We start from the raw sequence: 16,654 nt of genomic DNA on the forward strand, positions 1-16,654 counted from the left end.
ATATGCCGCCATCGTCGCCGCCGAAGCGGCCACCCCTCCCGTCCCGGCCACCACCCTCAAGACCTACAAGGAGGTCGCGCGCGTGGCCGACCTCTCCAGCGCCGCCATGCCGGCCCTGCGCTACCCCTTTGAGGGGGCGCAGTACATTCAGGGGCTGGCCACCCTCGCTGCCATCAAGGTAAGTTTTCCCCTTTCTGTTGTTCTTGTTCTGGGTCTGACTCCTAGGTAGGACCTCGCCGCCGCGGTGGAGGGGTTGAAGGAGGATACGGGGAAGCTCCTCGCGGGGCAGGCCCGCGCCGTCTCCTTGCTGGGGACGGTGGATAAAACCACCGACAAGGTGGGGAAGGAGGTGAGCTTCGTGGCGACTGCGGTCGCGAAGGTGGAGAAGGCGGTGGGGAAGTTGGCCGGGGCTGTTGCGGTGGCTCCCCGCAATGGCGGGAAGAGGAAGAGGGGGGAGGAGGAGGAGGGGAATGGGGAGAACCCGATTGGGTGAACAGGCCCTGTGCCGGAGGGAACTCGGGCGTGGTCTTTCGCGTGGGGTCACTTCGACCCTTCGTCTCTCATGGTGGTAGCCGCTTGTTGCGACGCCGGTGAGACGTTTGGGAAGGGTGGCTTCCGCAAGGGCTACGGCTCTGAGGGTGCCCTGGCTTAGAGGGTGTTTAGTTTAGTGTCGTAGGTAGCAACGACGCTGTTTTCCTCTGCTTTGCCGTGCCTCTCGTGATCGTAGCTTGGTTTGCCTGTCTCCCATTCCGTGATCCAGCCGGGTAGGTCCTGCGGTGGTCCTGGCAGGTTTGGGTACTCCGCGTGGAACTCCCGGATTTTGTAGGGGGAGTTCTTAAAGTTTGAGGCGGGGTACCATTCCGGGTCCGGATCGTATCCGACCCAGGATACCTGGTATTGAAGTTGTTTTCGCCGGATCCTTACGGCGAGGATCTTTTCGACCTCCCACTCCTCTAGGCCGTCTACGACTTCGCTGCTTGGCTCAGGCGCTGCTTGACCGGGCAGCGGGTTATTCGGAGCCTTGATGAGTACGTCTGGAGAGAAGACATCGTGTATTTGGGAACCCTTCGGTAGGTCTAGTTGGAAGGCGTGTCCGATTTGTTCCAGTACCGTATAGGGTCCGACCCATTGTTGCCCCAGCTTACGGCTAGGGCGGTGATTTTTCAGATTCTTGGTCGATAGGTAAACCTTGTCTCCTACGTCCCAGTCAATGGCTCGTCGGCGTCGATTCGCGTATTTAGACATATCCTCTTGTGCTTTGGCCATGTTCTCCTTTGCGTAAATCCATGCGGAGTGCATGCGGTTTGCTACTGCTTTGGCTTCCTTCTGGTTCATGACTTCCCTAGGGGTCGTGGCTTTCGGGGTTTCCCAGTCCCAACTGGTGCGCGGATCAGTTCCGTACTTGAGTCGGTAGGGGGTCATTCCGATCGAGGCATGGGGAAGGGTCATTTGCACCCGATCCATGATGGGAATGAGCTCGCTCCAGTTATCCTGGTAATGTGATACGAAGGGCCTCAGTCTCTGATCGATATACCGATTCATGATTTCCGTCTGCCCGTCGGTCTGCTTGTGATAGGCTGTCGACAGCTTGATCTTGACGCCGATGATCCGGCAGAACTCGTGCCAGAAGGATGACACGAATTGGGGTCCGCGGTCACTGACGATCGATACCGGGGTGTGCCCGAATCGATATATCCATTCGATGAACAGCTGCGCCATTTGTCGTGCATCTGTAGTCTTATAACACGGTATGGTCACCGAACTCTTCCCGAGGCAGTCCATAAACACTAGGATGCTGTCGTACCCGTGCTTGTCCCTTGGGAACTCCTTGAAGTCCATCGTAAGGTGTTGCATAGGGTAGTCGGGTACCGGTAGGGGGTGTAGAAAGCCCTGTTGCTTTGTGACATTGGTGTGCGAAAGGCGGCATGTCGCGCAGTTACGCACATACCGTATGCAGTCCGCTTCCATACCGACCCAGCGATACTTCTGGGCAAGCAACTGGTAGGTCTTCCGGCCGCTGGGGTGCGCCGTCGACACCTGGTCATGCGCCTCTCGGATGAGTTTCGTACACAGCTCGGTGTGGCGGTTCACACATAGGCGGTCTTTGTACAGGAGGAGTTGGTCGGCTAGGGCGTACCCATCCGGTAAGGGTTGTTTCGCGCGTGTCTCGGCGAACGACTTCCGGTTGTCTACGCATAGTGCCTCGATCAGATCGAAGGGCATCTGCGCCTTTGGGGGGTCGATGGCATTGATCGATGCTACATAACTGTCGGCCAACTCGGCACTGATACGGGGGTGTAGGCGGGCAGGGCCAAGCAACACCCTCGCACGACTATCCAACTTGACTTTCTGTTGCATTACGAGGTCTTGGTCTCTTCGGCTCAGAATATCAGCCTTCAGGTTATTCTTACCTGCCGTATACGTAATGTGGAAGTTGAAGTCGGATAGTAGTTCCATCCATCGCACCTGCTTCGCGGTGAGAACCTTCGTCGTCATGAAGTATTCGAGCGAGCGGTGGTCCGTATACACCTCGACTCGCTGCGTAACAGAGGCCAACTCAGGTCTCCATTTCGCGAACGCTTTCACGATGGCGAAGAGTTCCTTGTCATGGATTTCCCAGTTGATCTCATGGCCGGTAAGGACGTGGCTGTAGAAGCTCACTGGGTACCAGAGCTGGTCCGGGTGCTCTTGTGATAGCACGCCGGCGACGACTCCGTCTGAAGAGTCGGTCTCTAGCTTCGTAGGCAATTCGGGGTTGAAGTGGTGTAGTGCCTGCACCGCTAGTAGCTGCTGCCGTAATTCTTCAAAGGCGTTCTCACATTCCTCAGTCCATAGGAACGGCTCCGAGGGGCTCGTGATGGTAGTCAGGGGCTTCGCGATCTTCCCGAAATTGCGTATGAACTGGCGGTAGAACCCACAGAAGCCTAGATAGGATTTCACACTGGTAACGGTGGTCGGTCGAATCCAGTTTCGAAGGGGTTCGATCTTGTCGGGGTCCGCCTCGACACCGGAAGTGGTCAGTATGTAACCCAGGTACTTAGTTCGGGTAACATTGAACTCGCACTTCTTGAGGTCGGCTTGTAGCCCTGCCTCACGAAGGCGCTGTAGGACTTTGTGTACGTGCTCTATATGTTCCGTAGGGTCCTCGGAGTATATGAGAATGTCGTCGAGGTAAGCCGTACAGAAGTCGTCCAAGTATTGCATGAGGACGTCGTTCATGTAGCGCTGGTACGTTGCGGGGCCGTTGGTCAGTCCGAACGGCAGCACCTTGCACTTATAAGATCCATATCGAGTCCGAAAGGTAGTATACTCTTCGGAGTCAGGGTGCATTCGTATGCGATGGAAGGCTTGTCGGATATCTAGTTTCGTGAAAATCTTGGCTTTCGACACCCGTCCAAGTAGTTCGTCGATGCGCGGTATAGGGTACGGATCGTTGCGGGTGAGTCCGTTCAGCTTGCGGTAATCAATGCAGAACCTCAGTTTGCCGTCCGCTTTCTTAACGAAGAGTATAGGGGACGCAAAGGGGCTATTGCTATTGACGATGAAGCCTTTCTCCAGGTTCTCCAGCAGGTATTGCTTGGTAGCCTTAAGCTCTTTGGTGCCTTGCCGGTAGAGCGGGGAGAAAGCGTTTGGTAACGGCGCCTCTAGCTGTATCTTATGATCGTATACCCGGTGTGGTGGTAATTTATCAGATTCCGATTTTGAGAAGACGTCGGTGTACTTTCGGTGCACAGGCGGGAGTTTCTCCTGGATGAGTGATATCGTCTCGTCATCCTCTTCGGATTCTTTTTCCCGAATGATCTGATCGATCTCGTAAAGGCTGGTCTGGAAGAACTCGGCATCGCTTCGCATCATCTCGTGGTGGAAGGCGTTTGCACCGATCTCGCAGATGTGCACCGGCGTGTAGCTTGGTACAGGCTTCGCCGGTGGCAAGAAAGGTACCCCTGGGATCTGAGGTGTACTCGGGGCAGTGTCGGTGGTCATTCCGGAGTCCGAAATTATCACTTTCATTTCCATCGAGCGTCCGCCTGCGCGGCGTCTGTCTTCGTGGTGGATTGCGGCATCCCTACGATTCGCATCCGACTGGTGAGAAGGATGTCGAATGGACGTTTCGCGCGAGTGGTAGGGCAAGGTGATCTCCTTGCTCCAGCTAGGAGTAGGCGGGTACTCCTTTGGCCATACTAGCCGGCTCTTTGCAGAGTCGAGTAGTATTCGGAAGCGGCTGAAAAGCTTCCTCCCAATTATCACATCTTGCGCTCCGAGGTCCAGGAGCACAAAGGGGCAGTTATATATTCGGCGTCCTTCGACTGTTAAGTGCAACCGAATATACTCCGATACGTGACTTTGGATTTTTCGCTGAAAACCACGTATGGGTACAGAGTAGGGCAGTTTCCGTATGGGGCTCTGAAGCGCCTTCGACAGTCGTAGCGCGAAGGGCTTGTTGATGACGAGGTATCCGTTTGCTCCTGTGTCTGCGAGAGCCTTCGTTTGCACACCGAGTCCGTTCAGACTCAGCGTCGTGTCGACTAAGAACTGGGTTCCGCCCAAGAGTTCTTGTAGGTCGAGATCTCGCAGATCACATTTGCGTAGACCTAGGAAGGAGCCTTTCCCTAGGCCTCGTCGTTTTCCTCCAGGGACGCATCCGATTGGAGTTCGACTGCCTCCTCCCACTGCTCTTCGGGTTCAGGGGCTTCGCGGTCAATCTCTTTGACTGTGGGGTTGAGCGGGCACCTGTCCTGGAAATGACCGGGCTTCCCGCATTTGAAACAGTTTCCAGACGCAGCCGGCACGGCGGTCCGCACGCGACCTGTTATGTCCGGCTTGGGGGCGGTGGGTATGAAAGGAGTCCTCTGGAAGGAACCCAACGGACTTCTTGTCGTCTTCGGTGGTTGGGTCTTGGCGGCCTCCACAGGCGGGAACCTGGATGAGCCGAGGCGGGCCCGTCCTGGGAAGCTCGACTCGCCGCTCTTGGACTGGGAGCTCAACTCGCCGTTCCTGCGTCGCTCTTGGTCGAAGGCGGTTAAGGCTCGGACCATGGTGAGGTAATCGCCTTTCCATTGGTCCTTCACGACCGCCACGCGGCTGCGGAATTGCGGTATGAGCTTGTTCCACATATACCGAAACCACTCCGATTGTGATACTTGTCCCGTAATCGCCGCACTTTGGAAGCGGGCTTTGAACTCGGGGAAGGTTTCGTGTAAGTGACCCTTTTCGCCCATCTGCATATCGTCGAATTCGTTCCGGGCCTGTTCGGTCTCATTACCCGTAAGGTAATATGATCCTAATAGGTCCATCATTTCGTCTGCGCTCTGGAAGCCATGCGTATCCGATAGGTATTGGGGTTCCAGATATTTCTTTGCCAGGCCGGTCGTAGTTCCCCATATCAACGCTCTTCTCGAGACGTCGGTAGGGTAGTGGTCCTCATTGACTACAAGTCAGTCCCGAATGGACGCGCTCCATTGCATAAAGGTATGTTCTATCCCATCGCTGAGCGGCGTAATCTTCTCAGAGATGGTGGATTTCTTGTAACGGTTCGGAGGGTCCACGGTGTACTGTCGGGGTAGACCCGGGATTGAAGGAGAGCGCGCATTGTCGACAGGGGCAGTCGAACGGTGCCGGGCGTGTTTCGCATTGTCGGTGCAGGCTGTTCGTCTTCGTCGGCCTCAATGGTGCGCACTGGGGCGTCGGCAGCCGGTGGTGGCGTAGACGGTATTCGGGTCTGGCTAGCTACGAGGCTGGCTACCATCGCCTTGAGCTCCCGCATCTCGTTCTCGAGGTTCGCTATGCGATCCGGGGGGCTTTCGGATGGCCCTGCGGTCGTGCCCGCTGTGGCGGTTTGCCTAGTTGTCATTCGTAGCGGTTGACCGTCATTGTCGGGTGGTGGGTTTTGTGTCGTCTTGCGCGACATCTTGATTCGGGGGTGTATCGAGTCGCAGTCGATACGGAAGAGTTTGACTTCCGGTAGCTCGTAGCTATCAACACTCTTGTTCACAATTGCCTCTGTGCTTGAGGGGGTTCTTTAGGATCTCGTATCCTATTCGGCGCCAACGCGTCGGCGACTTTACCAGCTTGCTCTGCAGGATCAAACCCTGATCCACTGGCTGTCCGTGAGTTCTCTGGGGTCACGGCTATTTGGAGTCATCAGGTCTCTACTTCGAAATGTCACCGAGTCGCGGTCGGTGGTGTTTCGACAGTTCTCCTGAGTCGTTCCGGTTGTGGGATATTATTTAGGTACGGCCGTCCCCGGCAAGCGTGATCTTTTTTGTATAATGTAAGGACACAGGGAATACAGCTCTCCGTAGGTGCATATGGGAGTGCGAGTCGGAGGTGATGCTGTATTCTATCCTATAGGTCTACTACGAAGGATACAAAAAAGATGAAAGGGGAGCTTATAGCTTCCTACCCCTTATGTACCTAAATGGGGTCCGACTCGGCTAGGCCTTAGCGTACCGGTAGATCCACTCCCGTCTGCCGCCCGAATCGACCCCGACCCTAGAACATCTATGCTGCTATACTACTATGTCGCCTATTCCGCGTTGTCTTACGGGTCCGAGGGTACCCCGTGTAAGGAGGCATCCTTACAGTCATAGAGGTCATGATGCCAGTCCAGGAAAAGTAATCTAGATTGAATCTAAAGAGAGAAGAAGAAGAAGAAGGAAGGAAGGTGAGGCTATTCCCCATAACATACAGTTGTCTGCTTAGCGGTTGTAACCTTGTGGCTAAGGCTACACCCGTAATCCCCATAACAACTGTAATAACGTAACGTATGGGGTAGTCGGACATATGGGGTAGTCGGACAAAAAGTTTATTCTACTCTAGTTGACCGAGTCCTACGTGCCACACACTCCTCCAATTCCAATTCTGGGTCGCTTGAATCATTCTCTACCTCTTCCTCTTCAACTTCCTCGTCTACTTCTTCAATTGGCCGTTTGCGTGGCCTTCCACGTGGTCTTTTCTCAGTTGACTTCAACTCTGCCTCCCGGACAATTTTCAACACTTCCTCGGTACTGAATACAAATTCGCCTTGCAACTTAATTCTCTTGCCCGTAGTTCTTTTCTTTCGTGTCTCAAGTATCTCTTTGTACTCTTTTACCTCCTTCCGAAGGATGCTGAGTTCAGCATTCTGACTTTCAACCAGCCTAGTCATTCTCTTGGCATAGCGTCGAGTTGGTGAAGCAGGAGAGTCACAAGTTGCCATACTTGAATTAAATACTAAATTTGCATGCCTTAGTTCAGTTCCATCTGGAGGAGAACTTCGGAGTATTGAGAGATCCAGAGTAGTGATATTGGTTGAGTTTTGAGGAGTGCGAGGTGGTTCGGTTGGTGGAAGTGGAAGGTTAGCCAGAACTCTTTCTGGGAGAAAGGGTATTAAACCTGCTGCCCTCCACCCACTTCTAATGTTTTGAGGTATAAGACCCTTCTCTCGAATACACCGGAAGATTTCAACCCAGTGGGAGCGCTGGATTCGCTTTATTCCTGCTCGAGTATACCGATCTACTTCCTGAGCATGAAATCGCTTAAGAGGTCCATACACCCCAACATCAAGTGGTTGGAGTAGATGAGAGCAATGAGGCGGTAGAATAAGAAGGTCGATGTCATTCTCAATGCACAGTGCAATCATATCACCAGTAATGTGACTAGAATGGCCATCCATAATCAACATTCGCGGGTGATTTCCAGACTTTTTGTGTGACTCAGGCTCAAATACCTTCCGCAACCACTCAAATCCATGACTGTTTGAAGTCCAGCCACTATTACTTGTTGAGAAGTGCCAGTTTGTAGGGGTGTCCTTTGGAATCCAACTTGAATTGGTATTCTTAGCCTTGAATATAATCATAGGTGGTAAAGCACCACCGTCTGCATCAATGCATTCAAGTACAGTTATCCACTCCTGCTTCCCAGCTGTGACCTTCCAATTGGATTTCAAGGTAGAATCAACAATTATTCGCGTGGATTGAGTCTCTCCAACTGCAAAACCTGTCTCATCCATATTATAGATGTTGCATGGCTTGTACTTTCGCTCTTCAATTCGTGCTTTAAACGCGTCAAACCAAGCTGAAATCTTTATAGGAGTGGCTTCTTTATGTCATGCAGACTCTAGTTGTCTTGAGTAGACCCCTTTAAAGTTTGGATGTCGTTTTAAGAATCTATAGATCCATTCATGGCCTATGGGGGTAGGATTGGTCCGAAGAGTGGTTTGAGAAGACGTGATTTGGACGCGTCGTACGCGAATTTCTTCAGCCATTTCCTTGATCAACATAGGAGTTGCAGGAAAACCCGTGGCAGTGAGACGTGTAATCCATCGTGCTAGTGTATTTTCTTCTGCATTTGAGAGAGCTTGTTCAATTTCGTGAGCTACAGCACGCTGTAACGCTGACTTCTAAACGATAGAAGGCACAGAGGTTCTCTTGCGTAGTTTACTTATCAGAGGAGGCAGGGGATCAGACACAAAGGCTTCAAGTAACACGTTACTAGTATATAACAAATACTGTATTGAGTTGAGCACGAAGCTCCTATCTAAGGAAATACTATCTACTTATATAGTGGCGTCGTGCCTAGTGGACTCCTGGGAACTCACTCGAGTCCTCAGAGTCCTGGACTCTTAGGATTCTTCTCATCATCCTGCGAGTCCGTCACGTGCCTAGTGGACTCCTGGGAACTCACTCGAGTCCTCGGAGTCCTGGACTCTTAGGACTCTTCTCATCATCCTGCGAGTCCGTCATGTGATACTTTCAGAACTACTATCCCCCGCTGCCCCTCCAGGTACCAGGGCCGGTCTCATGCGACCTCCCTCCTTCCTGTCCTGTAGTTGGCCAGCCTTCTTGTTCCGTCGTAACACACGCGTTTTCTTCCCAGACATCCTATCAGCAAGAGTTGACTTAGGAACTTCGAAGTGGTCTGCAGCAAGTCTAATTGATTTGAATTCCTTCAATTGGAGCGCAATGACAGCCTCTTGGATATTGTCTTCAATCTGAGCACGACTGTATGGTTGTGGGATGTTCATGGTGGAAGGTATGAAGGTTCTGAGTTGGTAGTCGGGCATTTTTGTCCGACTACCCCGTATGTCCGACTACCCCATACGTTACGTTAACCGTAATAACCGTAATAACCGTAACAACTGTAACAAGCTGTGACAAGCTGTGAGCTGTAATCGTAACACTACCCCTGTAATGGTGGGTGCACCAGATGTGAGAATCTAGCCACCCAAGGAAGGGATGATTTTACTAAGACAACACACTGTCTTAGGAAAAAGAGCCAAAGGGTCGTAGCTTAGACTATTCCACAACGCAGCAATCAGGTGTGTGATGTAGTGAAGTGGTTCAGACAAGTTGCAACAAATGTTGAGTCTGGGAACTCAGGGGTAAGTCAGAGGTTAACACCTCACTGACTTTTCAGAAACAAGGAGTAACAAGATGAATGCTTGGAAGCTTGCAAAAGACGTGGAAGTATGTGATAGTCGATTTACTGTATTGTCTGCTTGCCCTTTCTTAAGGAAAGGGCAATCCTATTTATGCTAAAGGAATGTAGTTCTCTCATTTTCCAAAACTTTCCATGACTTACCAGGCTTGGTAACTGTAGTCGACATAAGAGAATCCCATAGAACCATCTCTTAGGTTCGTAGCCTATAGGAAGTAAAAGGAGGTCCAAGGTCAGAGTACCCCTATAGACAAATTATGTCATAGACAAATTATGTCATAGACAAATTATGTTATAACTTAACCAATCTTGTGGGTAACTAAAGAGCGATGACATGTAATGAATCATAGAGGTTCGTAGGAGCTTTTAGAGCTATCGTTCATGCTCCTAGGCCTCTAGTTGGTAGAGATATGTCATGTGGTAGTATGAGTGATGTCATGTAATGAATCATAGAGGGTTGTAGAGATATGCTATGTGGTCATATCGGCCCAGTAACTAAGGAGCGATGACGTGTAATGAATCATAGAGGGTTGTAGCAATCGTTGAGTAGTATTGCTCTTGTTGTTGGTGTGACAAGCCAAAATATGTATAGTGACTTGTAGGTTTGAGGAGGAGATTTCTAAGTTTGCTCTTGAGTTTGATAGCAAACTGAGTGCAACGAATGTCAGTATGACATGGTAGGTCGATCCTCTAAGATATACTCACCATTGCTCAAAAGCAACGACAATAGCTATCAGCTCCTTGTCGTGGATGTCATAGTTGAGCTCCACAGGTGACAGTTTTCTAGAGTAATATGCAACTGGCTTAAGCTTCTCCTCTTTGTCTGGCTGACTTAGACAGGCTCCAATCGCAAAGTCAGAGGAGTCCGTTTCGAGGACAATCCTCTTTGCAGGGTCGAATGTGACTAGGATAGGTGCTTCTGTGAACTTCGTCTTAAGTTCCTGAAAAGCAGCCTCTGCCTTGCTTGTCCATTCGAACGTAAGGTCTTTCCTTGTAAGCTCTGTGAGTGGTTGAGCTACCTTGGAATATCCCATAATAAACCTCCGGTAGAAGTTGGCAAAGCCTAAGAAGGCTTGTACTTCTTTGACCATGGTTGGTGTTGGCCATTCCAACACTGCCATGACCTTTGCTTGGTCCATTTTGATGCCATGCGTTCCGACAATGTAGCCTAAGAATTCTACTTGATCCTTGTGGAATTCACATTTTTCTGGCTTGAGGAGTAACCAATGCTCCTTTAACTTCTGTAATACCTTCCGAACATGACCAATGTGTTCCGTTGGGTCTCCTGAGGAGACTAAGATATCTTCTAGGTAGTCATCGGAATCCGTAACGACAACTTCCCGTCCTCGCGCAGATCAGTTCTGCGTTTACAATGTCGGTGGTGAGGGAGAGACTGAGCGCCGAGTGACTGCACTGACAATCGAATACAAAGCTCCTCATAAGTTGACCTTAGGGCATATTTATAAAGGTCTTGCCGAGATGAACCTGGACGAGGTTGTGGAAGTAAGCAAGAATGAAAGTGTGGCAATTCGCTGTCGTCGTTTGGTGGCCGCTGTGATCACGCCAGGCTTCTCATATATGGTGAAGGCTGGGGTGGAATATGGCGAGATCTACACTGGTGAAGCAACGATATTCTTGCGCATTCCTGACGATCCCTCGACCGTGTACTACTGTCTATCTGTTCCAAAGGGAGATGTTGGGGCGTCCACTAGCTGGGACGAGCGTGGAAACGAGCTTAATCGATTGCATATGACCGCGGTTGGTCAGGCTGTAGCGTTTACTCTTCGCGCGCTTAAAACGCCTCCACGTAGTGCACAATGGATAAGGAAAGCTCTGCTGCAGCTCAAGACATGGAATGTCGTCGTTAAGGAGGTCGAGGATGCCGTCGCCGATGATGAAGTTCCATCTTCGGAGTATCGCCCTTCACCAAGGGTCACTCAGGATATTATACAGTCACCGATCCAGTTCCGACCTCGCAGGAAGAACATATACGTGGGAAGTTGTGCTTCGGTAACGTCTTCTTTCAGCAGCGATGATGACAACCATCATGCCGACACACCAAGTCGTCCTCAACCACCTCCAAAAAGCGGAAACCCTATTACTTCCCCTAACCCACCATCACAATCTACCAAACGTGGTGGGACCGAAGGTGGTGGGAAAAAGGGGGCTTCTAGCGAGACCCATCGGCAAAAGAACTTAGGTCGATTTTGTACGCCAAACTGCCTAATGGGTATGGTAGATGGGGGAGAACTCGATTGGCGGTGTCCGAATGTCAAGGAACATGGAAAAAGCCGTCATCAACTCAACCGTAATACATTCATGCGACATATCCGCGAGTTGTTGCGCAATCAGCTTGACTATTGTGTGGCAATGAACGTTCATGGAGCTCGAGGAGCTTTTTTCAAGGTCGAGTTACCTGGATTTGGGTACACCGTTGCTACGAAAGGCACCGGGATTGAGTGTGTTAAAGATCTGATGCACGAATCGACAATTTACCGTCGTCTCCTTCCTGTTCAGGGGAAGTGCGTACCTGTGCACCTAGGAGAGACGAAAGTGGACAGTATATATACTACGCAGGAGCCGTTCGTATTGTCTATATGATGTTTCTAAGCTTTGGAGGATTAAAATTACGATCGCCAATCTCACAAACTCTCGCTGACGACGCCATCTCCGGTCTGCATGCCATACATCAGTTGGGAGTATTGGAGGGTGATCCAGCAGCTCGGAACATTCTCGTCCACCCGGATCGGCCAGGAATTACCTGGATTGACTTTGAACGAGCCGAGTTCGTACACCCACGAGCGGTACTCGGAACTCTATCTCCAAATCGGAAACGAAAGCTTGGCTGGTCTCACGAAGAAGGGAAGTGTGAGAATGGAAAGAGCAGCAAGAAGATATCTGCATCAGAGATAGGTCAAGCTAAGACGGAGCTGGCGAGATTGGTGGTGAAGTAGGGAGTAGTCATTTCTACAGATGCCGACCTCATTCAGCCCGGAACGCTTATCAGGAGCCGAAGAAGTCTGATAGCAGGATGAACTCTCTGGAAGTCGTCACTGATGAGCCTCGTCACCGACATTTCCGTACGAGACAGTGCCAACTCAGCTTACGTTGAATGTTGCACATGTCCTGGATCGCGACATCAGTGACCACTCTCTCGATCCGTGTCTCGGAATGGTTTTGCAGCACGAATCCAGGCACTTTCATCCACCCAAGGCAATTACCTCAGCCACATCGACGTGTTTTGCATCGGAGAAACTGGACGGGTAGGGATGGTCGCCAGAATCTGGGGTACATAGCTTCGCTCCACAATAAGGTCCCATTTCGTTTCTATATGCAGGCCATTCTAGGAATCTGCGGTCTAGCCATGTTCTAGCTCGCCTCCTCGACAACAAAGCTATAGGCATGTTATGCTGAGGATTTGGTACTATCATCATTGCGGTGTTGTGATATTGGCAACTGTTTGTCGATGAGGTCGCAGCTTGGTGGAGAAATTGACATTGGGAGCTGGGTTATTCCGATTCAAACAGTTATCCTTAGTACGCTGATCCCTTATGGATCAAGCACCCACTTTTGCACGTCAACTACAAAGCAAAATGAACTCTGTTTGTTATGATTCCTGTTTTTTTATAGGGGCCACCCGATCAGTGTCTGCTTGTTTCGCTCAGACATTTTGACCCGTATCCCGTATCCCGTGTATAGTGATGTGTCGTGTGTCTGGATCGGATGAGTTGGCCGCCTACGAAACTCTGGCAGAAATGCTGTGTAATAGTGGCCATTTTATTGGGCGATTTTATATTCCTATGTCACTGATGAGTGCGCCGTCTTTCATGTGTAACGAGAGATGCGTCGCTGTAATACTTGCGTTGACTGTGGAAGGAGCAGATGTCGTTTGTACTCAAAATACTGTTGCCTGAGGCTATCAAGGCGGCGGGATATACTAAAATCCGCCAACTCATTGCTCATCTTCCCATCTTGAGCGCCATAACCAGCTTTTCGAGCAGTCGAGTAACACACCAGGTGGCTCTTTTTGTTCGTTAGTGATGGCAAAGCTCCTTTTATCGCATTCAGCGCGCAATACTTCATAGGAGCCAGCCGTATCTACATTTTGAATCTCTCCGAGCCGCTGATGGATCGTCTCCAGTTGCGACCGGTCGAGACGAGCTCGGTCAAGGCCAGGGCCTTGGAAGATGCTCAGCAGATGCAACTGAGTGTCGATGAGTCTGCTAAGAAGGCTGGAAAAGCCCCGCCAAAGTATGTTCTGACTGAGCTCATCGGCAAAGGTAGCTTTGGTCGTGTGTATAAAGGGTGAGTGGTATATCTCCTACCCCAATGCCTCGTACAGCAATTAATCCTCTGTATATCACAGCAAAGATACAACCACTGCAACAATTGTCGCTGTGAAGATCATTGACCTAGATGAGAGCGATACCGTCAATCCTCGCAGTGCAGACTCATACAGCGAATTCTTGAAAGAGATCGGTGCCCTAAAACTGTTGAGCGAGAACAAAGCGCGGAACATCAATCATATCATTGATTCATTGTTGGTTGACCAGACCATGTGGATGGTAACGGAGTATTGTGGAGGTGGAAGTGTTGCGACGCTAGTAGGTGCTCCATGTTTGCCCTGCGAACCTACGTTTATATTCGGAACTGATCAAATCACAGATGAAGCCTACACCGAGGGGCCTACAAGAGAAATGGATCGTGCCAATACTTCGAGAAGTTGCGGAAGCTCTCGGATGGGTCCATCGGGCAGGTATCATTCATAGGGACGTCAAATGTACGCATTCATGGCAAACGCTTCGTCTACTATACTGATTGTCTCAGGCGCAAATGTTCTTGTTACGGAAGAAGGAGGCGTACAACTCTGTGACTTTGGCGTTGCAGGTATTGTTGAGACTGCAGCAGATAAGAGATCGACGTTTATAGGAACCCCACATTGGATGGCGCCCGAATTATTTGTTTCAACGCGAAGCTATGGCAAAGAGGTAGACATTTGGGCGTTCGGATCTATGGTGTACGAGATGGCCACGGGACTTCCTCCAAACGCTGCCAACGGTATCTCATACGAAAATTTAGGGAATCGTTTGAAGACTAGTATCCCAAGACTTGAAGATGGAGACTACTCGACACAACTGCGAAACCTGGTTGCCATTTGCCTTGAGGAGCTTCCAGATTCTCGTCCAACGATAGGCCAGATTCAACAGCACCCTTACATACACGGCACCGGCTTGAAGTATCCTACTTCCACACTTTCACAACTAGTTCGAGCATTTAGGTTGTGGGAACAACACGGCGGCAGTAGAAAGTCTCTTTTTATGCTCGGTGGCGCTCCAGGATCGTCAGAAATTTTATCGCCCCAAGCTGATAACGAATGGAATTTTAGTACTACTGTTGCGTTCGATCAAGAGGTTTCGAGAGAATCTATCTCTCAAGATATTTATGAGGCATATAATATGCAAGTGGAGCTTGATGCCAGTCTTACCCAAGACACTACTCGTCCAAGTCAGCGTCAGAAAGGCTCTAGACGTCGCCCTCCCCCCGAAGTTTTCGACTTACAGGACGTCATAAATGTTTATGGCAGTTCTGTTGATCTCAGCACTGAGTTCGCAGAAAAGACTTCTAAACCCTCCCGCCAGCAACAAGCAAGAGAACGTGGCAGACGCCGCCCACCGCCAGAGTCATTGAACCCAATCAAGGCGCCCCTTGAAAAACTGTTCGATCCTAATACAATCTCCAACTACGAGGATAACTCAAGGATACATTATGGGCGAGATTTTGTAATGCCAGTCTCTGACCTTCCACTGAGAGAAAGGGACGACACGGCTCAGATATCTATCAGAGACACGATGATCGATTTGGGCGGGCATGACATTGAAACTGGGCTATCGAATTTCCCAGATCTTACCATCCGACCTGACCGAGAAATTCACGCCAGTGATACTGATGTCACCGATGACATCGAATACAGCTACGACGATAATACTATGCACGGGTTTGGAAGACCACTGTTATCAGATTCAGCTGACAACCCGAACCGTCGCACCCGAGATTGGAAATTTCCATCCGCTCCAGCAGCCTCCTCAGACGTGGAAACAAGCCGCTTTCCAAACACCGCAGCTCCAGCCCGCCCCCCTGTCACGCTTGGATCCGGTGGTCGTCCGAAACTAGTGCACCACCCCACAGAACCGCTCGGCGTCGGATTTAACAACTTTATGGCGTCTGCACCCACTTCCCCGAGACAATCCATTCGAGAGTCTCTGATAGACCTTGATTTCGGTCTTCCGGATTCTGCACCGGAGTACGTTCCAGACTACGCTCCAGACTACGCTCCAGAACCATCTAGACCATCTACCGCTGATTCTACAACAAGCAACGAATTTGTTTCAGGCAATCCTTTCGATTTGGAACGCCATGCGTCGACTAGTTTCCGCAATGCACCAAGAGAGCCTTCCCTTTATCTTCCAGGAGATTCGGGCTTTGCAGGCCATTTCCGTGCCCGAAGTAATCTGCAAGATGTGGCAGATATATCCGACTTCTCAGGCTCAGATGCCGGGCAATATGGCCCACGAAACGGCCACGAATATGGCCAGAGATCCCAACAGATGTTCGACTACTCTGACGCGGATTATTCACAGTCTTCGATGATGGAAAAGCCTTTCAACCCGCCCCAATCAGCTCCATCCTGGAATACATCTCAGGGCGTAGTTTACGGCATGGATCGATTTCCATCGCTGCCAATTCCGCCTTCTATGGGGGCACTAGCAGGAACATCATCATGCGAAGAGATGGCGGGCGAGCTCCAACGTCTTCTTGGCGGCCTGACCACACAGCTGGAGGCTTACCGAGATGTTGCCGAATCTCTCCCTCCAGGCCAAAACGCACCCAGTCAGCGCGAAAAACCCACTCGGATGGAATGAGATGCGCGCTGCATGGTTGTTTTATATGGATTTTCAAAGAGACCCAAGTACGATGTTACCAAACCGATACCACGGATGAATTGTAATTTTTTGTCAGCATTGAAGGGAACTTCTACGAAACGAAATCGGCACTTTATGTACGTTGGGTCGATAATGAGTGTATACATGAACCAAGTGGGTTTAAGGCGGCTATAATCTTTGTTGATTGATTAAGGCCTGCCTTTGGTTTTTGTCTCATAAGACTTGACTTGAAAACTTGAGCGGTTCAATAGATAGCGACTCCACACCCGAGTCCAATGAAACTTTTATTTTACCTT

General features: G+C 50.5%; 2 protein-coding genes across 2 annotated transcripts; both read left to right on the top strand.

The window, feature by feature from the left end:
- Positions 1–12,014: 12,014 nt before the first annotated feature.
- On the top strand, positions 12,015–12,371 carry VC83_04579 (uncharacterized protein; the record flags this gene model as incomplete). Its single annotated transcript, XM_024468208.1, has 1 exon — positions 12,015–12,371. The coding sequence occupies one exon, from the start codon at positions 12,015–12,017 to the stop codon at positions 12,369–12,371; it is 357 nt and encodes a 118-aa protein (XP_024322787.1).
- Positions 12,372–13,331: 960 nt separating this feature from the next.
- Positions 13,332–16,654, top strand: VC83_04580 (uncharacterized protein). Its single transcript, XM_024468209.1, has 4 exons — positions 13,332–13,722; positions 13,784–14,021; positions 14,083–14,197; positions 14,245–16,654. The coding sequence occupies exons 1-4, from the start codon at positions 13,544–13,546 to the stop codon at positions 16,335–16,337; spliced, it is 2,625 nt and encodes an 874-aa protein (XP_024322576.1). The 5' UTR covers positions 13,332–13,543; the 3' UTR covers positions 16,338–16,654.

This window comes from Pseudogymnoascus destructans (assembly GCF_001641265.1).
Source record: "Pseudogymnoascus destructans isolate 20631-21 unplaced genomic scaffold scaffold_15, whole genome shotgun sequence".
Taxonomy (NCBI): domain Eukaryota; kingdom Fungi; phylum Ascomycota; class Leotiomycetes; order Thelebolales; family Thelebolaceae; genus Pseudogymnoascus; species Pseudogymnoascus destructans.

What these genes read in the sequence shown, in the direction of transcription:
- VC83_04580 (XM_024468209.1), top strand. Translation starts at nt 13,544, where the DNA reads ATGGATCGTCTCCAGTTGCGACCGGTCGAGACGAGCTCGGTCAAGGCC. An exon ending in TTTGGTCGTGTGTATAAAGG is followed by an intron (nt 13,723 to 13,783) that starts GTGAGTGGTATA and finishes TGTATATCACAG; the next exon opens with CAAAGATACAACCACTGCAA. An exon ending in CATTCATAGGGACGTCAAAT is followed by an intron (nt 14,198 to 14,244) that starts GTACGCATTCAT and finishes TGATTGTCTCAG; the next exon opens with GCGCAAATGTTCTTGTTACG.